Below are 24234 nucleotides of genomic sequence, written 5' to 3'. Positions count from 1 at the left end.
TTATAGGTTAAATACCTGATAATTTTACTACAGTACATATATAAACAATAGCAGTTAGTCAAGTGATATTAAACATACCATAATTTTGCAAAAGCAGTTGTTATGCTTGTTCACTACAATATAAAATCAGCATGAATTCTAGGTTGCAATATATTTCTCCTCAATTATGTGTCCATACATAAAATCTCACAGCACATCAAACTTCCAACAAAACAGACAATGGCAGCAACTGAACAGATCACAGCATCAATAATCTGTACCTATCATGTGCTTCCACTTTATATAAATACCATTAAAGGACAAATTTAGTATACCATCATTGCAACACTATTAACACTATCATGTAAGGGGTGGGTAGGATCTAGAAACAGAAAACTGAATAAGACCACAACAGGAAAGCTACCACCTGAGTGCCCAGCACCCCCATTCATTCATAATTCAGGTCTTCCAAATTTTCAGCCTAAACTCATACATCAAACCATCCCTATTTTGCTTGCTTCCCTTAATGAACCCTTCTGGGGACAAGTGAAGACATATATGGGATTTTCTTTCGAAAAAGAAATTTGACACAGCTAATCCATCAGACATAACTTATAAATTTTTCTATGATAAATACCAAACACAGTCAGTGCTACTCAAGTTAATAAACACATGTGAGAAACGTGTGTTTCCATGTTGACGCTGTTAAGTTCTAACATGTTACACAAAAATGACGAGCAGCAACACCACATCATCCTGCATGGCTAATCTTCAGCTGACATTCGTGGTCTGACATTACCATACCAATGACGACTCCTTTTCTGTATCCTCCTATTTTCTCCACACCAAACTGTACTCATTTTTAAGTCAAAGGTGGCTGTTGTGTGCATGTACAAAACAACCATAGTACTTCCTGCAAGTTACTCTTTCTAATTCTCTACCCTCTGTCTACTGCTATACAGTACTGCGATACCTCCAGTAAACTGGTTTAATCCTGCCAGAGTGTTATGCTGCAAATGATCATGACGTAACTGCATGCAAAAACCATTCAAGGCATAAATCCTGACCATTTGACCAAGTTACTCAATTTATCCCTATACCTCTACCAACTTGCTAACACTGAGATGTTATAACAATTACTTACTTACTTTCTTATTTACTTGCACACACACACACACACACACAAAGGGAACCATGTTGCTTACAATTTTACCATGTCACTCTCTTATGTGTCAAATTCTTCCTTATCATGCTACCTGTAACTGTACTACTACTGTGCAATATAAAAATGTGTTACTGGAGGCACCACTATACACAAATGCCCATTTCAAACCAAATACAGTATATTTATGCTGTTTACCCTTTCGCTAGTTAGAATGACTTTCAAAATTACTTTATCATAATTCTTATAAAGAATTTTCCACTTTACGAGATACTACTAATGTTTGTCAGCACTTTTGGCTCTCCTCTCCTATCTCTCCTATCACTGATGAACATGATGAACAAGCCTACATCAGTTCAGTTCTTAATGAACTACAGCGATTTAGGTGTACTCTATCCGTATTTCTAACATTCTTTGTGTTCCAACATAACGTACAGTACTTGACTTTATACTTACAACTAAACATTTTCACATACTCTGTTGTACTTCTTTTTTCAATAAAAAAGAACCAAGGCCAAGAGCCTGCAAAACTTCTTCCCAACGAGATAAACAGAAAGAAAGCTTAATTCATGATTCATTCATTTCAAGATGCCTGGAGACAGTGCACTTAAAAGATGTTAGATTATAGGCAATGGGAAAGAGAGAATGAGGGAGAAAGTTCTAAGGTGTCCGGACCAGCTGTACCAGGTAACTCCTGCAATAAAGCTGTGCAGAAAAAGGATGGGCGTGTGCTGCCAGATGGGTGCTGTGTGCTAAATGGTGCAGTGTGCTCTACTATATGCGGGAGGAATGTAAACAGGGTATTTAGAACACTAACCAAATTAGTAGTTAAATCCATCATCCAATCCTACATTACCCCATGAGGAGCATAGGAGCCCAGGGCTAGGCAGTTGGTCTCAACATTTAAGATGAGAGTGACCAGCCTCACTTACCCCTGAGTGGCATTACATGAGCAATCAACCCCAACCACCTCTTGGATATAAACCTTCACCGGCTCAATCTGACTGGAGCGCTATAATTACCCACTAAACCATCAGGTGCCAAAATCTGGTTATACGGTTACCACCCAGCATAGTAAATGGTTTCCTGGTGTACAGGAAACCATTTGGCTTGTCACTCAGTGTAGTCACCCACAGGAAGAAGGAAAAGGAAAGAATGAAGGAAATAAAGACAGAAGAGAGAATGTAAAGACACCCATAGGAAGAGGAGCAAGGAAAGAAAGAAGGAAAGAAAGACAGAAGAGAATGGAAGGAAAGAAGGATGGAAGAGAGGAAAGGGCAGACACCCGAAAGCAGCACTACATCAAGTGAGTGGATGGTGAGTGTCCCCACCTACCACTAATTAGTAGTTAAAAAATATATAAAAGGTGGAATGGTGACAGCATGCTGACACCCAAACACTACTGTTTTGAGTCACAAGTCTTTAATTATTCTTCTCACTTACCATATCATGATTATAAGGTTACGGGATGTTTTAATGTACAGTGCCTCACATTTTCAACAACTAATTAGCAGTTCTTTCTCTCTTCTGGTAAGCAGCCACCTATCTTAAAGGCATTTACTTTTTTAAAGAAAGAGCGTTTTTGATTGGAGACAAGAATGGCAAAGTTGGGAACGTACGAGTGGATGGAGTGGTTGGTCAGCGGCATGTGCCAGCTGAATTAGATGGGAATGGTAGTGCTTTGGTGGACATCTGTGCTGGTAAGGGAATAGCAATAGCCAACACCTACTTTCGGCATAAGATGATCCACAGGTATACATGGAGAGTCATGAGGAGGATGGATGGTGAACTTGGTGAACGAAAGGCAATGATAAACTATGTGTGTGTGGATGAGCAAATGAGAAGACAAGTGTTGGATGCAAGAGCGTGGAGAGGGTGGGGGAATGGAATCTCGGACCATCACTTAGTGATGGCCAAGGTAAGGCTGCAAAGAAAATGGTTGAAGAGACAAAGGGGAAGACAGGAGGAAACAGCTCCTGTGAGAAGAATGGCGAAGTTGCAAGATAGTGAGAAAATGGCAATGTATAAGAGCATAGTGGAAGAAAGATTGGGAAGGTATGAATTAGAGCAGATGGAAGGAGTGAAAGACGTATGTGAGATATTCAAAGAAGAGATAGGCGCAGCGTGTGAGGTGGTTTGTGGAGTGAGAAGGAGATGCAGGGGTGTGCAAGCGACAGCATGGTGGAATGATGAGGTGAAACGAGCTGTGGAACAAAAGAAGAAGGCATATAGTGAAAGGCTAGCAAGTAGAGGTAGGGGAGAAGATGAGAGAGAGAAGAGAGAGGTACATGTGAGCAGGAGAAGGAAGGTGAAGAGATTGGTGAAGAAGAGTAAGAAGAAAGTGGATGAAGGGTTTGGGAGGAATCTGAGTGTGAAATGGAGGGAGAGTAAGAAACTGTTTTGGAAGGAGGTAAAGAAAGTAAGGCAGTGTGAAATGGGTAAAAGTAGGGGAGTGAAAAATAGGAATAATAGGTTGTTGGTGGAGAAGAGAGAGAAATTGAGGAGATGGAAGGAGCACTTTGAGGATTTGTTGAGTGTTGAGAAAGCAGTGCAAGTATAAGTGGTTGGGGAATGGCTGGGAGAAGAAGAGATGAGAGAAGGGAGGAAGAGATCAGTAGGGCAGAAGTAGTGGAAGCAATGAAGAAGATCAAGATGGGAAAGGCCCCAGGAATTGATGGAGTGAGTGGTGATATGCTGAGGTATGGGGGTGAGATTGTAGTGGAGTGGATATGGAAGTTATGTAGATTGGCTTGGGATGAGGGAAGGGTTCCAGAGGACTGGAAATCAGGTATAATTGTTCCTTTATACAAAAGAAAAGGGGAGAAAGAAGTATGTGGTAACCATAGGGGTATTTGCCTTCTTAGTGTGACTGGGAAAATATATGGTAGAATACTCATTGATAGGGTTAGGCATATAACAGAGGAGCTAGTTGAAGAAGAACAAGGGGCATTTAGGATGGGAAAAGGGAGTGTAGATCAGATATTTGTTCTAAGATGTTTAGTGGAGAAGTAACTAGAGAAGGGAAAGAAAGTGTATGCTGCCTTCATGGACTTGGAGAAAGCTTATGACAGAGTACAGAAACAAGGTATGTGGAAGGTATTAAGAGTATATGGAGTGGAGGGGAAATTATTGAGTGCTGTGAAAAGTATGTACGAAGGAGCTAGGGTTACAGTGCGAGTGGATGGTGAGCTGAGTGAGTTCTTTTATCTCAGTGTGAGACTGAAATAGGGTTGCGTGATGTCTCCATGGCTGTTTAATATATACATGGATGAGGTTGTAAAGGAGGTACAAGGTAGGGCAGTGGATGTGGGGGTGGCTCTAATGAATGAGGATGAGATTTGGAAGATTCCGGTGTTGCTGTTTGCTCATGATACAGTATTGATGAGTGAAGATGAATGGGAGTTGCAAGGTTTAGTGAATGAATTTGGGACAGTGTGTAGGAAGAGGAATCTGAAAGATAATGTAAACAAGAGTAAAGTTATGGTGTTTGTGAGGAATGAAGTCACAGAATGCACAATGAGGTTGGATGGTGAGGATATGGAGAATGTGAGTGCATTTTTAGTACATGGGTAGTGTGATGAGTAAGGATGGAACTTTGGGAGATGAAGTGCTTGAAAGGGTACAGCAGGAAAGGAAGGTTGTTGGTTCACTGAAAGCAGTGATGAGAAATAGGGAGGTGAGTATGGAAGTTAAGAAGTCACTGCATGATAGTATTGTGATCCCTACCCTGACGTATGGAAGCGAGGCATGGACATTGCAAGAGGGGAACAAGTCAAGAGTGAGAGCAGTGGAAATAAGTTACTTGAAAGGAGCATGTAGAGTGACATGGAGGCCAGGTTGACGAATGAAGAAGTGAAAGAACATTATGGGGTGGATGTGGTTGAGAAGATTAGGAGAAATACATTGAGGTGGTTTGGACATGTGGAGAGAATGGAGAATGAAAGACTGACTGAGAGGGTGTATGTAGGTAAGGTGGAGGGAGGGAGAGGGAGAGGAAGACCGAGGATGAGGTGGAGGGATGAAGCTGAGAGGTATATGAGGGAGGGGGAAGTGAGTTGGGTGGAGGGTAGTCAAATGGTGGGTGACAGAGCGGCTTGGAGGCATTTTGTCTGCGGCCATCCTTTGCCGGATTAGGGCGTTGGGCTATAGATAGACAGATAGATAAAACTTTAATATGATCTTGAACTATATCCCGTCAGTTTCCTAACCAAGAGATCTATATTCTTCGTCATTTCATGTCTTACTCAGGCTGCCTCTGGGCACTCTCCCTCCACATTCACACCTGTGACTCTCCTCAGTCAATTATCTTCCTTCATCTTTTTTATCCATCCATCCATCATGCCCCTACATTGCCCCATGTGGAGCATAGGAGTCTGGGGCTAGGCAAGTTGGTCCTGACATTTAAGATGACAGTGACCAGCCTCACTCATCCCTGAGTGGCATTAGGTAAGCAAGAAAATCCTCCTTCATCTTTTCAACATATCCAAACCACCTGAACCATCCAGTTTACATTAATTCCCTAATATTTCTGATGCCATATCTTTCTTGTAGCACACTATTCTCAGTTCTGTCACTCTGTATGACCCTACTCATCCACCCCAACACTACGATTCCTGTGCACTCCAATCTGCATTTAACAATCCTCTTCTCATACAGGTATATGTCAAACCTTAATGTACTACAGCATAACATTTCCAACACATAATTACCCTTGGCATGAACGGAGAGCCCCTTCATGATCAGGAAGGGCAACAGTTCCCTATTCCCTAAATGTCTTCCATCTAATTTGCATCCTAGCAATGGGATCTGGGTCTGCTCTTCACCTCCTCCTCCAGCACTCAACACATCCCCCAGATTACTAAACTCTTCTATGCATTCCACCCTTAAACTGAATTACACTGTCTGGTAGTGGCCAAGATACCATCCATCCATCCAACATCCAATCCTACACTGCCCCATGAGGAGCGTAGGAGCAAGAGGCTAGGCAGCTGGTCCCGACATTTAAGATGAAAGTGACCAGCCTCAATCATCCCTAAGTGGCATTACATGAGCAATCAACCCCAATCACCCCTTGGATATAAACCTTCACCGGCTCAATCCGACTGGAAAGCAATAATTACCCACTAAACCACCAGGTGCCAAAATTTGGTTATATGGTTACCACCCAGCTTAGAAAATGGTTTCCTGGTGTACAGGAAACCATTTGGCTTCTCACTCAGTGTAGAGTCACTCAAAGGCAGAAGGAAGAGGAAAGAATGAGGGAAAGAAAGACAGAAGAGGGAGTGCAAAGTCACCCACAGGCAGAAGGACAAGGAAAAAATGAAGGAAAGAAAGACAGAAGAGGATGGAAGGAAAGAAGGATGGAGGAAAGGAAAGGGCAGACACCTGAGAGCAGCACTACATCAAGTGAGTGGATGGGTGAGCACCCCCACCTACCACAATGGCCAAGATACCAAACAGAAAAATGTGTCCGAAGCCCAAAGAGTGAAGACTGCAAGGGAGGATGCTGTATGAACAACTTAGTGAATCCACACCAATCATCTCAAAAACAACTGGGTGACAAGCAGTCATTCTCTAGTTCATCTGCTTTAACATGACAAGATTTTCTTTTTGGAGCTTATTATAAATAACTCAATGGCAACATAAGATAATACTGTACTACGGTTTTACATCCTTTCCACACCAATTCTTCATAACTAGCATCATATTCTGAGGGCCAATCTCGTGTTACAGCCCTATGATCCAAGAGAGATAGTAATTTCATGGCAAGTTAAAATAAACAGTGTACATTACAGTAGTGCTGGCCTATTCAGGTAGGAGATAGCTTCATCTCTTGTACATAACTTCTAACTTCTGTGAAAAAAATCTATATATATCCCATACAATTCTAGGGGCAGTTTTTCAAGTAATTAACCAAGACAATGGAGTTACATAATTTCCCTTGAACTTAAAACAATACAGTATCAAGATGGTCCCACCAATATCACAATATATGCTTATTTGGGGTGGGTGGTGGCACTATAAACGTATTTCAAGATAAAGCAATGATCAACTAGACAAAGAGTAAAAGTGCTGTTCCTTAAACCAATGATTCTTCAAAGTCTGTAGTTCAATGACCAAACAAAACCTGTGTAAGAAAAACGGTCAGGGCTTAATTGCACTTCCAATAATGGGCAGGCTTTAAAGGAAGTAAAGGCACAAGTACATGATACAAACATGTCACCCATTTACAAACCAATAAGACAACAAATGCTGCTGTCTTGGAAGTGGAGTGATTACAAATAAGGCACAGTAAGTCATCAGAAACAGAAACAACCTCCTAGCTTCCTGATGTAACAGTCGAACATATCACAGAAGCACTGACATGTATGCTAACAATGATAATCATCATCACCATCATCTAGTCCAGTGTTGCCCCAAGAGGAACATAGGAGCCCGGGGCTAGGCAAGTTGGTCATGACATTTAAGATGAGAGTGACCAGCCTCACTCATCCCTGAGTGGCATTACATGAGCAATAAACCCTGACCACCCCTTGGACGTAAACCTGCACCAGCTAAATTCAACTGAAGTGCCTTAATTACCCACTAGGCCCCGAGGCACCATAATTTTTTTATATGGTTATCACCCAGCGCACTAAATGGTTTCCTGGTGTACAGGAAACCATTTGGCTCGTCCCTTGGTGTAGTCACCCATAGACAGAAGGAAGAGGAAAGAATATAGGAAAGAAAGACAAAGGAGGAAGGATGGAATGAAAGGAGAGAGGAAAGGGCAGACACCCGAGAGCAGCACTACATCGAGTGAGTGGATGGTGAGCACCCCAAATAACAATAATAATATTATTATAATATTTAATAATAATAATACCTGTACTAACAAGATATTGGTATATAGTACTTACATCTGTGGGTAACCTGATGCGGGGAACTCAAGGTTGTTGTGAGGACGGTCATTGTTGGTGCGGCCCTGCCCAGGGAACGCCAGCCGCAGATTGCTCCGCCGACCTATATCATTATTCGGTATTATATAACAGCAAACCAATTCCACACAATACACCCACACAACTAAGAGAAAACATTTGTTGTTTTTAATATAAAAGATACTTTCACAATATCATTACCAACACAATGAATTAATGCTGCTATTCATGGAAAGTGAACAACAGTTCCTGGTGTTAAGGCAGCCTCAGGATCACCTAAATGTGAACCCAGTGGACAGCAAGCTGAAGCTGACCTCCTTCAGCAGTCCATCATCCTCTCTCTCTCTCTCTCTCTCTCACACACACACATACTGCACACACACACACACACACACACACACACACACACACACACACACAAATAAATTTCCATTCCATCCATTCTACCATCTAATCCTGTGTTGCCCCATGAGAAATGTAGGAGCCTGGGGCTAGGCAAGCTGGTCCTGACATACAAGATGACAGTGCAAATAAATACAAAATACATAAATAAATACCCTAACATTATCATCTACATCCTATAAACTGTACGGTACTTAAGGGGATGGGTCTGTTATGATGTTGCAGGGGTAAACCAGTTCTGCTGCCGGGCCCTGCTGCGGATGTCACTGATTGCATTGCGCAGTTGACCCTTGTGCGGTGTGGTGCGGTGAGGATCTGTCCGTTCTCCCCTTTGGGGCTAAGATGTGAATGAATGTGTTTGAATGGATGAGTAAATGGAGAGTGTGTCAACCTGTCTTGGCTACCTCCCTTTCCTTGGGGGAAGCAGCCTAGGTATATAGATAGATAGACTTTACTGATGCATGTTTTGCATGTTTTATACGCATCATTTGGACCTAACTTGGGTTTAACCCTTAGAGAACGGTAAGTTATTCAAAGCTGAATACAGGTAACTTGTCTGGTTGTTGCATGAATAAATTCATCTTGTAGTACCATAAATACAACAGATGATATTATCGCACTATGAAAGGATAACAACTGATGGGGTAAGACACCTCGTAATTTCAAAATTTTTCATTTCCACAATAAACAGATGTTATCATGACAAAGCAAACACAAATAAAGCAACCACTACAATTACTTAATTTAGTTGCTGCTGTAAGTCAGGAAATTATTTAATGCACTGGATGGTAACCATATACAGTACAGGCAGTCCTCATTTTACAAACATTCAACTGGTACAAATTTTCGACTTTACGATCTCATACTTTCAGTACAGTACCCTCCTCTCTTCCTCTTTCTCCCATCTTTCCTGTCACTTCTTATTGTTTTTCTTTCTTTTACAGGTGGCTTTACACTGAGTGACAAGCCAAATGGTTTCCTGTAAGCCAAGAAACCATTTACAGTAAATCCTCGTTTTTCTTGGCTTGGATGTTCCGCCAAAACTGCGCGAAACACGATACGTCGAAGTGTGAAGTTAAGAATCAATGGGAAAAATTGAGGGGCGTTCCAGTGGGACATGTACCTACCCTATCAGAAAGTACTATAACACCAAACAGGCCCTACCCAAAATTAAATGAAGAGTGTTTACTAGTGCTAAAACAGCATAACACAATAAACATGTACCTGAAAAGACATTAAAACTGTTATAAAGAGCTGCAACACCAAAAATCCTTACCAGAAATAAAGTGAAGACTGGCTTGAGTGGCACGTGAAGGTGTGTTGAGGGTGGATGGGCTAGTTCCCGGTGTCACTAACCAAGAAAAAACTGCCACTTTTCACCAGATAATTCAATTTTCGACATCAGAGTCAGTTAGCCTAACTAAACTCCAGTCATTTTACGTGCCCTCTTTGTCACTAAAAGGTATGGAAAAATTATAACAACATTATTTTACTCACTGCTACAAGGAAAAGAGGCTGTAATATGGTCAAATAGAATAAAAAATTGGTGGGATGAGTCTACCATCTCTGTATTGGGACAGTTATTATTCTTTCCTTCCTTAAATATTGATAAGCTTTATTTCACATCCATTTCAGGAATTGTCCATCAAAACAAAAATAAATAGTGTTAACAGAAACATGTAACGATTCTTTGTTAAGAAAAAGTAGCCCACCATGGCTGAAGATCGTACGTTACGATCACAAACAAGATCAAACTCACGTGTGTCTACTGCCCAGCTGGAACTGCTGTGTATTCACGACATGGCTGAAGATCGTACATTATGATCATAAACAATAACAAACTCATGTGCGTCTACTGCCCTGCTGGACCTGCTGTATAAAGATCATGGAAAACTGTTGCATAGATAAATGGACAGTGCCTAGACTGAGCATTGGTACGCATCGTCTGCTGAGTGTCAGCTGCCAGCTGGGAGCATCGAATTGTGAGACAACGCGGAAACTTTTTTCTTGCGCAAAAAAAGAGCCGTCAAAGTAAAATGCGTCCAAATACGAGGACTTACTGTACTGTACAATGTTGGGTGGTAACCATATAAACAAACCATGCGTGCTCCCTACATGTCAACAAGTGGGTTGGTGGAGGGTTAGAGCCCCTCCCCGTAAAACCAATAACTCAAAGTCAAATGACCACCCCTTAGGGGATTATGGTGTCTGACAATAGATAAATGGATAGATAGACACCTCTCCCCCACTATTCGACAGAGATGTATTCCATAAAAAGTGGCTGAATAACAAATTGGTTGAATAAAGAACCTATTTTTCCCATACGATTATTACGAAAAAGGGGGTTAGGTTCGTGACCACCTTTGACATTCAAAAATGTTCAATAAAGATGGAAAAAATACCGAGAGTGACACAGGCATTTAAGCTGTTTTCTTATAGACCTACATTCTCAGGGAAAAATTTTTAGTATTACATACATCTCAGATGACTGACATTTGATTTTTGATTAAAAAAATATTGGATTACAAACAACGTACAATATACCTACTTAGCAATATTACAGAAAGCCACCTAAATGCCTCCGATGACGTGTTTACTGCCGATCCCGCCAACTGGACATGATGTCACCAGATCAAAACAAACTCAAACACATACAATTTGAAACCATAAATAGCAGTGGTAGCAGTGGATGCCTAACTGTAAGCGCTGAAACCTAACTGGGGGGCTTCACCCCCAATGATTATAACCTACCTAACCAAGTGCACACTAAGACGTGCATTACGTAAAACTGGCAACGAAACATTATTGTGTGTTAGGAGTGTTCGTTAATCACTGGCACAATCATCACCCGACCACGCGATGGCGAAACACTCACTCAGGTTGATGAGTACATGACAGCGCTTGACAGCGGTAACAGTAGGGGTCTTAGGTGGAGCCATGGTGGTGCTGCAGTATTCCATGGGGTCAAATAGAAATGCAGACGAATGAAGAGGCAACTCACCAGCAGGGCAGAGCGCAGGAGATTGAGGTAGCTCAGCCAGTCTGTCTGGCGGCGTGCGATTTGAACTGTTGAAACTGCAGGGATAACCAAGTCGAACAACAAAAGAGGGTATAGATTTATAAATGTCAAAACGAATTGTCGAATAACAATCAGTCGAAAAACGAGGACTTGGTGTACTCAAAAAATAACATGAGATATTCAACACTATTATAAAACAGGCATTTTGTGTTAATGATTTTGCCAAACTGTAGGCTAAAGAAACTGTTCTAAGCAAGTTTAAAAGGCTTGGTAGGCTTGACTAAGCTATGACGTTCATTTGGTTACGTGTACCGGATTAAATGCATATTTGATTTGCAAAAAAAATTCGAATTACTTGTACTATCAATTTCTCAGAACGTAAACCGATTGTAAGTGGGGACCACCTGTAATCAACCGATACGTCCTCCCTACATATCAACACGTGGGTTGGCAGAGGGATTGTGTCCCTCCCCATAAAACAAATACGGTAACTAAAAAGACAAACAAAATGCCTCAGACCTTGACGGACCCACAGGTGATGACTAAGGACTGGAGAAGGGACACATTAAAGATGGCAACATGGAATGTGGGGTGCAAATGATGAAAATGATGTGGTGATAGACAGACAGATTGTTCAGGTGTTTGAGTCAGGTGTTTGAGGATGCAAAAGTGGACAAATGCGGATTGACTGAGACAAAATGGAGAGGTGGGAGTGTGAGAGAGTGGGAGTAAGGACTGGGTGTATGTTCAGGAGTTGGTGAGAATGACAGGACAAAGGAGGGTGTATGAACTGCTGTGTGCAAGAGATGCATGGAGAATATAAGAATATGAATCAGTTGGTTCATGGATTGTGTGGGTACGAAAGTAAGTAGGAATACAAGTGTGGACAACTGTGAGTGTATAGCAGGGGTTCTTAACCTGGGGTCCATGAAGGTCAGAATAACTGAGAACAATTTAGCGATACTGCGTGATGCCGTTTGGCATTATTAGCTGGAAAAAAAAAAATAAAAAAAAAATGAAGTCTTGAATTCTGGTGCTCATTGACACAAGCCTACCTTCATCTGGCAACGCGACCTATGGGTGCTCTGATTCAGTCTGCTACTACATACTTTTGTGAGTCAGTGTTTTCAGCGCCTGTTTCTATCAAAACGAAAAGTCGAAATCACCTGGATGTCAGTGATGACATAAGTGTTTCCTTGTCAAAGACCATTCCACAATTTCATCATCTTGTTCAAGCCAAACAACAACCACCCTCTCATTGAAATGAACTTTTGAGCAGAATTAAAGTTTTGTTTAATTTGCATAAGTTGGATGTATTTCATTTTTCATCGAGTGGCCAGTAGTTTTTGCATGAAATAGAGTAAGAAAATAATTCTTTGTAAAGACTGTTTTATACTTTGTGCATGTCTTACACTGCATGAGGTAGTTTTCAATAAAATAAAGTATATTCATTGCATGCAAAATGCTGTGTTTACGTGCTTATGTGCATTCTTGTTGGGAAGGGGTTCACAGCTTTCACCAGATTCTCAAAGAGGTCCGTGACTCAAAAAAGGTTAAGAACCACTGGTGTATAGGCTATGTGCCATCAGAAGACCATGCAAGCAATGAAAGATGAGTTCTGGGTAAACATGAAAACATGCATGGAAAAAGTTTCAGAGGAGTGCTTCTGACTGGAGATATAAATGAAAAAGTAGTTAACGTGAATGTGGATGAAGTAGTTGGTGAGTGGGGCGTGCCTATAGAAGTGGATGGGAATGGTAGTGCTCTGATGGGCATCGCTGCAGGGAGTGGATTGCTGATAGCCAATACCCTCTTTGGACACAAAATGACACAGAGGTATTCACAGCAATAAATGGCAAGTGGTGAGAAGGGTGGGTGGTGAGCTGGATGAATGGAAGGCAATGACTGATTATGTGTGTGCAGATGAGAGAAAGAGAAGATATGTGCTGGATCCAACAGCAAACAGAGGCTGGGGATGTGGACTCTCTGACCACCACTTAATAATGGTAAGAGTCAAAGTAAAAATGTGGTGTACGTTGGGTCTGGTTAGTACTTGGATGGATGACCGCCTGGGAACACCAGATGCTGTTGGCATAACGTTCTCCCTACGTGTCAAGTGGGGTTGGTGGAGGATTAGTGCCCCTCCCTGTAAAACAATTAACTCTAAGCCCTTGGTCACCCCGTTTGGGATACATGGCGTCTGGCAATGAATGAATGAATGAATGAGAATACAAGGAAAAAAGGGCAGGAGGAAACAGTCCATACAAAAAGGGTAGAAAGGTCACAGGAGGATGAAAAAAAGGCAGAATTAAAGGGAGAGGTGGAGAAGCTACTGGGTAGATATGATTTGGAGCGGGTGGGGGAGGTGGAAGATACATGCAGGTACTGTATTCACAGAAGAAATCTGAGCAGCATGTGAAGTGATGTGTGGGGTGAAGAGAAGACGAGAGGGGGTGCAAGGAACAGCATGGTGGAATGAAGAGGTAAGACAAGATGTGGCACAAAAGAAGAAAGCATATGGTGAGTGGACAGGAAGCAGAGGCATGAAAGAGGTTGAGAGACGGAATAGAAAGTTATATAACGAAGAGAAGAGAGGTGAAAAGATTGGTAGGAGAGAGTAAGAAGAGAGTGGATGAGGAGTTTCGAAGGAATCTGAGTGTAAAGTGGAGAGAATTTAAGAAAATGTTCTGGAAGGAGGTTAAGAGAGTAATAAGGGGTGATATGCAAGGTAGCAGGGGAGTGAAAGATAAAAGGGGCAGTCTGCTGGTGGAGGAGGAAGATAAAACAGATGGAGAGAACACTTTGCAGAAATGTTAAACATAGAAAATGAAAGTAATGCTAGTATAAGTGGCAGGGGAATGGCTCGGAGAGGGAAGGAGAGATCAGCAGTATGGAAGTGTTGGAAGCAATAATTAAAGTCAAAATGGGGAAAGCTCCAGGAACTTATGAAGCATATGGTGAAATGCTGAAGCCCGCAGGAAAGACAGCAGTAGATTGGATATGGAAGATGTGCATCTTGGCCTAGGAGGAAGGCAGAGTCCCGAAGGATTGGAAGTCAGGTACAATTATTCCCCTGTACAAAGGAACAGGCGCTTTATTTGCTTTTTTAGTTAGTTCTTTTTACGGGGTGGGGCACTAACCCACCACCAACCCTTTTAGTCGCCTCGTACGACAAGCAGGGATACTGGGGGAGTATTCTTGAAACCCCCCTACCCCCAGGGTAGGCCACCCTTTGCGGGATTAGGGCGTCGGGCTATAGATAGATAGATAGACAAAGGAAAAGAGGAAAAGAGGTGTGTGGTAATCATAGGGGCATTTGTCTTCTTATTGTAAAAAGAAGTGTATATGATAGTACCGGTACCATAAACTGGCAAGTAAAACCCGATCAATATCGGTACTGTATCTGTATCAGAAGGGAAAAATTATCTGACAATCGGAATTGTATCGGACTTGGCTGAATAGAGACACCCCCCCAAAAAAAAAAAACATTTTATCCAATAACCCTAGACTCTAGCACTATTTGTCCACCAATTTCAGAGGAACCTACAACTGGAATGATGATTATTTTCCAAAAATATGGTCATATCCCACATCCTGTTCACAATAACATGGTAAAACACAGTACAGTATTCACAAATAGGCTGGCCTCTTTTCATTCCTGATTAGGCATTTTCTCCCCAAGAGTCAACAAGGACTTCAGCATCCGACGACATCTGGACTGTGCGTGGATAGGAAGGACAGTGAGAGACTAACTAGAAGAGCATGTGAGTGAGGTGGAGGGGAAGGGGGGGAACCGAGGATGACTTGGAGGGATGGAAGAGAGAGGTATATGAGGGACGGGGCTGTAAATTGGAGAAGGGGAGTGAAATGGCAGGGGACAAGGGGACAAGGAGGCAATATGTTTGTGGCCAACCTTTATGGGATTAAGGCATCTGGGAACAGACTCATAGAAACAGCTCCTCATTTTTTTTTTTTTTTTTTTTTTATAGATAATCACGGACAGAAAAACATATTAAAAATAAACAAACATACATACAAACATTTATACACCAGATTACAGGTGCCATCCATCCATAAATAATCTGTAACAGCTGGACTTTAACTGCTGTAAGTTGAAGTTTGGGGGGAACTATTCTGGGGAAGTGAGTTCCAAAGAAATGCAGTTTGGGGAATACAAGAGGTCTGATAGGCAAATTCTGCAATATGGCAGTGTGACAGTCCAATCACCAATCATGAGTGCTACCACATGCCGGTGAAGCACAGGAGAAGGTATGGAGAGGTGGCACAATGGATACAACTCTATCTGAACATTTGCCATAAAAGTATTGTCTGTCTATCTATTTATTGCCAGACACCTTAATTCTAGATAGGTAATCTTCAATTTGTTACTATACTAGGTAACGTGGGGTCTGACGGACCCCACGGAAAAAAAAATATATATATATATACTTCCGTTTGAGATATTTCAAAATGCTTCAATACACAAATAATTCAACCCCTCATCTTTCAATACGGCCAGAAAAAATAAAGTTTCATTGAAAAAATATATATACTTTTTTAAGTTTATACAAAAATGATTAAATTAAGCAACGTTGGGTCTGGTTAGTACTTGGATGGGTGACCGCCTGGGAACACCAGATGCTGTTGGCATAACGTTCTCCCTACGTGTCAAGTGGGGTTGGTGGAGGATTAGTGCCCCTCCCTGTAAAACAATTAACTCTAAGCCCTGGCCACCCCGTTTGGGATACATGGCGTCTGGCAATGAATGAATGAATGAAATGAAATTTTAGGTATGCAAATTTTAAAATTAAATCTTGCAAAGTTGAAAAGTAATATCATGATTCCTTGGGTGGCCTGCAGTACACCAATGTTGGGACCTTCTGTATACAAAAGGAGAAAGACAGCAAATTGAAATTAAAAAAATCACAAGAAGGCTCAACTAAGTTACATTATAGGTAATCTGGGGGTCTAACATACCCCAGTGGCTCTATAGAGCAAAATCAGAGCCAGGTACAGCTATGACCCCATCATCCCCATGAAGAGCATCACTAGGCAGGAAGGTAATGAGACGGACAGATCTGTAGACCTTATGCTCAAATTTTTAAAAATCAAATTTCGGGGACTGGGGTTTCTGAGACCCCACATTACCTATCTAGGGTTCCTGTAAGGGGTGGCCACAAACAAATCACCTCCATGTCGCCCTGTCCCCCGCCATTTCACCGCCCTGCTCCCAGCTCACACACACCCTCTCTCATATACCTCTCCACTCCATCCCTCCATCTCATCCTAGGCCTCCCCCTCCCTCTACCCCCCCCACCACACTCACATACACTCTCCTTGCTTCCTAAGGGATTCGAGGCTGTTCAGCCAGACTGTCCAGGGAACAACTACCACTACTAATACACACTCCTCATTAGTCTCTCGCTCTCGATCCTCTCCACATGGCCAAACCACCTCAGTGTTTCTCCTAACGCTTCCTATCACATCCACATCCACACCACAACGCTCCTTCACTTCCTCATTTGTCAGCCTATCTCTCCATGTGACTCCACATGCTCCTCTCAAATAACTCATTTCCATTGCTCTCACTCTTGACTTCTGTCCCTCCAACAAGGTCCAAGCTTCACTTCCATACGACAAGAGTTGGTATCACAATAGTCATGCTGTATTTTTTACAATTCCAAGCTCACTTCCTTGTACTCTATCTGTAAATTAATGCTTCACTCTCATCTTCCATACCAATTATGGTCTGCCTCTAACAACACCCCTACTGGTACTCTGTACTCTCTCTACTATCTCTGTGCATTCTTTGAATGCATCCATACCATCTCAGTGTACTATATTCCTTTTTGTTCATTCAGTAATTCCACATCCCACTTCTACTGCCCTTTCTTCCATCGCAATATATTCATAAATTTCTTTATTCTTTGCATCATCCAGCTTGCATATCAATTTTTTTTTTCCATTTAATAATGATGCAATTATAGTATATATTTCTTCAACTTTTAAGACTCATTTCACTGACGATTAGGATACCGGTAGCTATACTTTCCTATATCATTACAGCCTATAGTAGAACACGAAATTTCATACACTTTACAGCAAGGTATGTCATTTCTTGAATTAAAACTTAAAACTGCAGACAGCTTCCACTAACAAATGATGAAAATTTAATGACAGGGATTATCTTGCATAACTGTCCAATCTTCAATGACACCCACATTCAGCGGAAATATCACTTATGTTACTAGAGACTGTATGCCGGTACCGGTATAGTAATTCATGACATCCTAATTATGCGAGAGTAACACGTTATTCAAAAGCACAAAGTTAGGTTTGTTGACATAAGCTGTGGCATCCTAAGGAGGGCCATGAGTTAATTTGGACCTAAAACTCATTTGTCCCCAAATTGTTCTGGTAGAATAAGTAAATTATGCTGGTCTGGATAAATTAGGTTAGGCTGTTAGATCAGGTTAGGCCATATTAGGCAAGGTTAATGGGAAAGAATGATTAGTGACATACAGACTCTGGTGTCGAATCAACCTAAAAGTCTGACATGGTGGGTGGCCGCCTGCCACGGTTTGCATACGAGACTGATGGTTTATTGCTGATATCTTCAAAATTACTCCTTTTTGCAACTTTGTGAAGCTACCATAATAACAATTATGTAACAGTTTAATGAGGAAAACACAGAGCCATTAATTTTATGCTTGTGAGCTTTCCTGCTGCTTCAACCAACTCAACTTCTAACACATTAATGTGCTAGTCTGCATCCATCAATTTAATGAAAATTGCATACAATACAAGGAATGTATTAATAAAACATTTTTATAACTCTTATCCCAAAGTGCTGTGTGGATAACCAACACCTACACACACAGAGGTCTTCTAAATTGATCCTGTCCCATCTTACCACACACTCAGTGCATCTATCCAAACTTTAACACTAACCCCATTTGTGACAAAACCTTTCAAATTTCATTCTTCCCATTAGAAATAGGAAGAATAAAACTTGAGAGACTTTTTAACCTGCTTACGAGTGACTTTAGGCAATATGCAAAAGGAAAGGCATTCAGATTATTCATACATGGTTCTTACAGATTAACACAGCACCAGGGTAAGCAACTGTAGCTAATACCAGTTACTGTTTGCCTACTTGTTCATTCAGCTTCTGACAGCCACTCATACATAACACACTGTCAGGCTGTCAGTGCCTATCATTCACCAAGACATGTCTACATAAAATACTCTTGATGCAATAACCAAAATTTAAGACCAATACTACTTAATGCAATTAACAGCAAGTGTGACAGGACATTATGAAGAGAGGTGGGTGTGCCAAGAGTTGTCTGTGGCACACCACCCCCGCCACCAACCACACCCCACACACCAACACACCTCAGATATACAAGTGTATCCTCTGTGCATGTGACGCTGCTGCCAAGCACAGGGAGTATCTTACCTGAGGCTGGTGCTGACATGTTCAATGAGCCTGGCCTGTTGTTGTGGCCCTGTTGCTCCGCCATTATTTTGTCTCTGTATCACACCACCTGCAGGACAACGGCGCCTTACTCCTTCCCCACACACCCTGCAGTTCCCATTCCTCCCGGGGTGTGAGCCAGAGCCGCCGTGATGCCACAGGGGATTAGCAATAAGGGTTGTAAGTTATCATGGTAAGGTTGTCAATAGGAGTCACATGCGGCTAAAGACAGACCGTCAGCCACACCCTGGTTGGCCGCCGCTCTCCCCTGCCCAACTTTATCCCCACCACCGCTACCATAAACCTTCTATAATCTACACGTTGCTTAGGTTTGGAATAAAATAATGAAATTCTGACTATTCTTGGCTTTATTGTCATTCAAACATACACTTCATAATCAAGCAAAATTTTCCACCACTTCAGTGAATTTTCACCTGTGAGTTCCATCATGAACAAGTTTCTTCTAGTTTCATTGTTGTTTTAACTTTAATTCAAATAACCCATCATTATTACAGGTCTTTTCCATGTGTCCAAAGGATTGCTATTCCAAGTCTAGTACAGCAGCAGAGGTTATCGCTTAGGGAAAATTTGGGCCAACCAGACGCGGCTGACGTTCTATCTGTACCCGTCTCTCCCTGTCTACAAGCCTAAATAGTAATTTTGGGGACGCATTTGTTCAGTCATATTATGCAGTCCATTATACGTTTGATGACTTGAAATGTAAATTGAAATATGAATACTCTTTTTAAACACTTAACACAAAAGACCTTATATACTACTCAAAATGAAGTTGAAAATGTATCATTACTGCTGTGCATTTTCACAAGTTTTATGTACTGAAAAAAATATATATATATATACAATTGCAAACTCTCACTGTTACGTCATTACAAATACTAGTACTGTAGTCTGTAATTCTAGGGTGGAAAATGACAGTTCTGCTCACCAGTGCTGCACAGTGCTGCTGAGGCTGGAGGTGCTGGAGTGTTGTTCGTTTCTTGGATAATTAACGGGATGGGAGTGGACTACATAACCTATGCCTACGCCGCTGCAGTGGCAGTGGGTGGGGTGGTGGGTTACGTCAAGGCAGGTTAGATTTAAATGTTGCATGTTACCGTAGGACCCCAACGATATCTATCTTATCAGGTTGCAGGCTGGCAAGGAATTGCAAGTAAGGTTTAATTAACAGCCGGTTACAAATGTATTGTAATACAGTATTCAGTTCACCCTGCAAGACAGGATTTGATAATTGCCAGTGGAAGTAGGTCTGTTTGGAAAATTACGTAAACCGGTTCACATTTCAGACATTAAAAGCAGCAGGCTTTTAGTTTGACTGGGCAGACTGGACTGGTGTTTACTAAGAATAAGACGCATAAATGAACAGCACCGAAGTTAGGTCTGCCGTACTTAAAGTTCAGTACATCAGCCACTCTCACAGCTGCTTCTGCTCCATCATTATGTCCCCTGTGTAAATTTAAGTAACGTGCTGGAAAGGGATGGCAACAAACTCCACTGCCTTGGTTATACCGTAGTAATATTCCTCAGCTCCTTCCTCTCAGCAGAAGGGCTGCCTCATCCTGCAGTCCACCAGGTTCATGTTGCAATGAGCCTGTGGACATAATACCAAAAACAATTTTAAATAATGCACCCATTCCTCAATATGCTCTGGAAACATTCCACAGTGCCTCCAAGTGTATTGTATCATTATGGTGTTCCTTCTCCAGGTCCATGAATATAACAAACACACCCTTCAGTCTGCTGAGAGTAAGGGAGAGCTCAAGGAAAGTGGAAATTGTTGGTGGTCAGTTCCTTATGTGTCAGCAAGTGGTTTGGTGGAGGGTTTGTGCCCCTCCCCAAAAAACAACTACCTCAAAGTCAAATGACCTCCCCTTACTGGTACAGGATTATCGCATCAGGCTTTAGGTAGATAGATAGACAATATTCATTAAGAAATCTACAAAGTAAAACAGGTGGATTAGATAGACGTTAGCTGGATATGATATATACAGATGGAACCTACCGTAGATACATTCTAGGTACATTAAATATGCTGTAGATGGTGGCAAGGGATGGTGTTAACTCAGTTTTTGTGTGACAGGGAGTGTTCCGTCGCTGGGTGCAGGGTTGTTGTTTGGGTCGCTGCTTGGCCTTGGTGCATACCAGCTGAGTGCCAACCCGTCCAACTACTACCTCACCCTGGGCACCAGCACAGTGCTGGGAGGCATAATGGGGATGCGCTTCCTCAACTCCGGCAAGTTTATGCCACCCGGCCTTATTGCCGTCTTGAGGTGAGATGTGCCAAAACTATAGGAAAACTTGCTGGTACTGTAATATGATGGAATACAGCAGGGTAAATGACAATAAAATGAAGGAAAAAACATGGCAACAGCTTCTGACTTGCATTGGACAACTGTACTGTACTGTACTGTGGTTGATTTGGAACCCTCTGACCATGTTGTCATGCTAGCAGTGTGAGTTTGCAGGTTCATACCCCCTGTATCATGGGGAGTTGGTGGGATTTAGGTTGTAATGTATGTAGGCAAGTTGTAGTGACACCGCTTTTGTTGTCAATAACTGTACTCTACCTGTATAGCGTACTGCACCGTACACCATGACATTCTCCTGTCTCAACAAAAGTGATGGGTAAGCAGGACCCAGGCTGGTGGCATGAGGCAGCATACTGTACAGTAACTCTATTAAGGTGGCATGCCATTCAAACAAGGACTGCTTAGTCTAGCAGAACAAGAACAGACTGGGTAGTTTCTGCCCAGAGCTAAATAAATGCACACACACACACACACACACATGTATACACTGCTTGCAAATATGAGAATAGCATTCACATACATAAATGAAGACATGCTAAGAAGGATAATAACATCATTCATTAGACCATCCCTGGAATATGCATCAATAGTCTGGAGTCCTCATCTCAAAAAGCATATAGACAAGATTGAAAAAGTTCAAAGGGCCACTACAAGATGGATACCAAGCTTAAGGGACCTAAGCTACGAAGAAAGACTTAATAAACTGAATCTACCAACACTACAGGAGAGAAGGAAAAGAGGTGACATGATAATGCTATATAAGTGCATATCAGGGAAGGAGAAAATAGATATAAATGATTACTTAACATATGGAGAAGCATCAGCAAGAGGACACTGCAAAAAACTGCATAAGAAGAGAGGTGATAAAGACGTAAGGAAATTCAGTTTCCCAAACAGAGCAATTGATCAATGGAATGCACTACCGAATGAAATAGTGTGTGCCAAAACAATTCACAAATTTAAGGATATGTACGATAAATATGGTTTAAGACACGGGACAGTACGAGCTTGACTCATTCCTGTAAAGATACAATTAGGTAAGAACACACACACACACACACACACACACACACACACAAAATCCCCTGAGACAAAGTCTAACTGCCTACTTGAAGTGCGTTTCTTTTCACTCCAGTGACCTTGAACTTTGGCCCATTGTTTCCAGTTGGAACTTACGGTATATGGTCGTTAACTCAAAATCTCATTCTTTATTAACATTACTGCCCAGCCATACTCTTTGAATCATGCAATTGAGGCTATTTTTGTCAGTCACCCTCTTCAGCCAGCCCCTTCCATGAAGGCAGATCTCATGGGTAGAAATTCATCCACCTCCCTGTCATTCTGTCCCACTAAGGGAAAACAACAGGAACCAGCATCATGGTATGGAACCACAAGGACACATTTTCTGCCAGTCATGCTGATGCTTTCCCATTTTCTGCCAACTTCAGTCCCTTTTTGATGCAGTCATTCCAGGGTTGTGTTTATGCAGTTAAATGACATGACTCTTAGGGCAGCAGGAGGATGTGCAGGGACCAGCAGCTGGCACACCTGTCTCTGATAGATACTTTTCCCCCTGCAGATGACATTCACAGAGAGAGAGAGAGAGATAGGTAGATGGATAGATTATTTGTACTAAACTGCAGAAAATTGTATGTAAGTAGTGAGAATACAAGGGGAAAATGCCATTTTAATGAAATGGTTAACCACAGCCCACACAATCAAGCTCTGAAAATACTGTAAGTCATAGTTAACTATCACCCATATCCTTGTTAGTGGATTTCATGTATATGGTGTGGTGGGATGTTCTTGTATGTTACTGTACCTATGCTGTCCTCTTTTGATGTGAAAAAAAAATACAAGAGAATGATAAACTCTGAGATGAATAATAAACCACAAAGGAAGAGGTACTAGAAAGCCTACTAAGCTTACAAGTACAGTACAGTATATGGGCTCATTTTCAGCAGTCTAGCATGTCAGTACAGTATTTCTCTCTCTCTCTCTCTCTCTCTCTCTCTCTCTCTCTTGCTGTTAAGTCCATTTTAACAGATAAGCTGTCTGTTACTATAGTTCCTTTGTTACCATGGAAGGTGAGAATGAAAGAAGATGCGACATTTTAAAATGTAATTTTTAGTTGAAACACCTTCCATACTTGCAACGAAGACTGCCTTATCCTATGCTTTTTTGCAGCTTGGGCATGGTGGCCAGACTAGGAGCCCGAGCCACCGGGTTAACAGGCAACAAAGTGGAGTGAATCTGCCCCCTCACATGAAGTGTTAAAAGTAGTATATACTGTATTCACAAATGCTGCTGCAAGTCCTCATTATAACTGTCCTTTTCGTAAGTTCCTCTTTGCTATTAACCTCTTGAATCATTTTTCTTTTTCTTTTTTTTTTTCATATTGTTATCACCAGATGATTTTATTCAACTTCAGAGGAGTTATATATAGCCTTCAGTTTACCTCATCATCATTTGATGTCATCCCAGAGCTGAAAAAAATATCTGGAGATAGCTAGAAAAAATTATAAGTATGAGTATGTCATCAGATTAAAGGGGTTGAGCACAGTAAAGGAAAAAATAAATAAATAAATAAAACAAAGTACCATTGATGTACAATACCAGTACAATTTCTCACAATTTACAGCACCAGTTGTGTAGAAAAGTTGTGATATTTTGGAAAACAGTTGTGACTTACAATGAGGACTGTATGTACTGGTAGATCTACTAAAGCCAGTACTAATACCCTTAGGAATTAGTGACTAGTTTGTTGTGCTGTATTAACTATGAGTGTTTTTGAATGGGGAATTATAAAGAACATATGAACAGAAGTGTACATGCATTTTAATAATGAAAATGCATTTCCTTTTTAATAGTGATATATTAAAGACTGTATTTTGATGTGGTATACTTTACTGTAACTTGTTTGTTTTATAATAAAGTACTGTTTGCTA

The 24234-nt window shown here is 41.5% G+C and overlaps 2 protein-coding genes across 4 annotated transcripts in view; one reads left to right on the top strand and one right to left on the bottom strand.

The window, feature by feature from the left end:
* Positions 1-19170, bottom strand: part of LOC145398761 (dual specificity mitogen-activated protein kinase kinase 4-like) — an 82394-nt gene extending 63224 nt beyond the window's left edge. For all 3 annotated transcript variants that reach the window (XM_080271568.1, XM_080271570.1, XM_080271569.1), the window contains exons 1-2: positions 18942-19170; positions 8041-8143 (exon numbers count right to left, since the gene is read on the bottom strand). In XM_080271568.1, coding sequence (XP_080127694.1) covers positions 8041-8143; positions 18942-19005 — 167 coding nt within the window. In that variant the 5' untranslated portion in view covers positions 19006-19170. The remainder of the gene's footprint in view (positions 1-8040; positions 8144-18941) is intronic.
* Positions 19171-19923: 753 nt separating this feature from the next.
* LOC145398760 (transmembrane protein 14C) lies at positions 19924-24234 on the top strand. Its single transcript, XM_080271567.1, has 3 exons — positions 19924-20049; positions 21058-21247; positions 23474-24234. Exons 1-3 carry the CDS (start codon positions 19974-19976, stop codon positions 23535-23537), a joined length of 330 nt encoding a protein of 109 aa, XP_080127693.1. The 5' UTR covers positions 19924-19973; the 3' UTR covers positions 23538-24234.

Source organism: Coenobita brevimanus, chromosome 46 (genome assembly GCF_032717465.1).
Source record: "Coenobita brevimanus isolate Jiangsu-jjx chromosome 46, ASM3271746v2, whole genome shotgun sequence".
NCBI lineage: Eukaryota > Metazoa > Arthropoda > Malacostraca > Decapoda > Coenobitidae > Coenobita > Coenobita brevimanus.
Note: the sequence above shows the minus strand (reverse complement) of the source record. Positions and strands in the feature narration are given on the sequence as shown.

Excerpts from the sequence above, each read along its gene's own strand:
- LOC145398760 (XM_080271567.1), top strand. The coding sequence starts at position 19,974 with ATGGGAGTGGACTACATAACCTATGCCTACGCCGCTGCAGTGGCAGTG. Across the intron at positions 20,050-21,057 it reads GGTGGGTTACGTCAAGGCAG|GGAGTGTTCCGTCGCTGGGT; the intron begins GTTAGATTTAAA and ends TTTGTGTGACAG. Across the intron at positions 21,248-23,473 it reads GGCCTTATTGCCGTCTTGAG|CTTGGGCATGGTGGCCAGAC; the intron begins GTGAGATGTGCC and ends GCTTTTTTGCAG.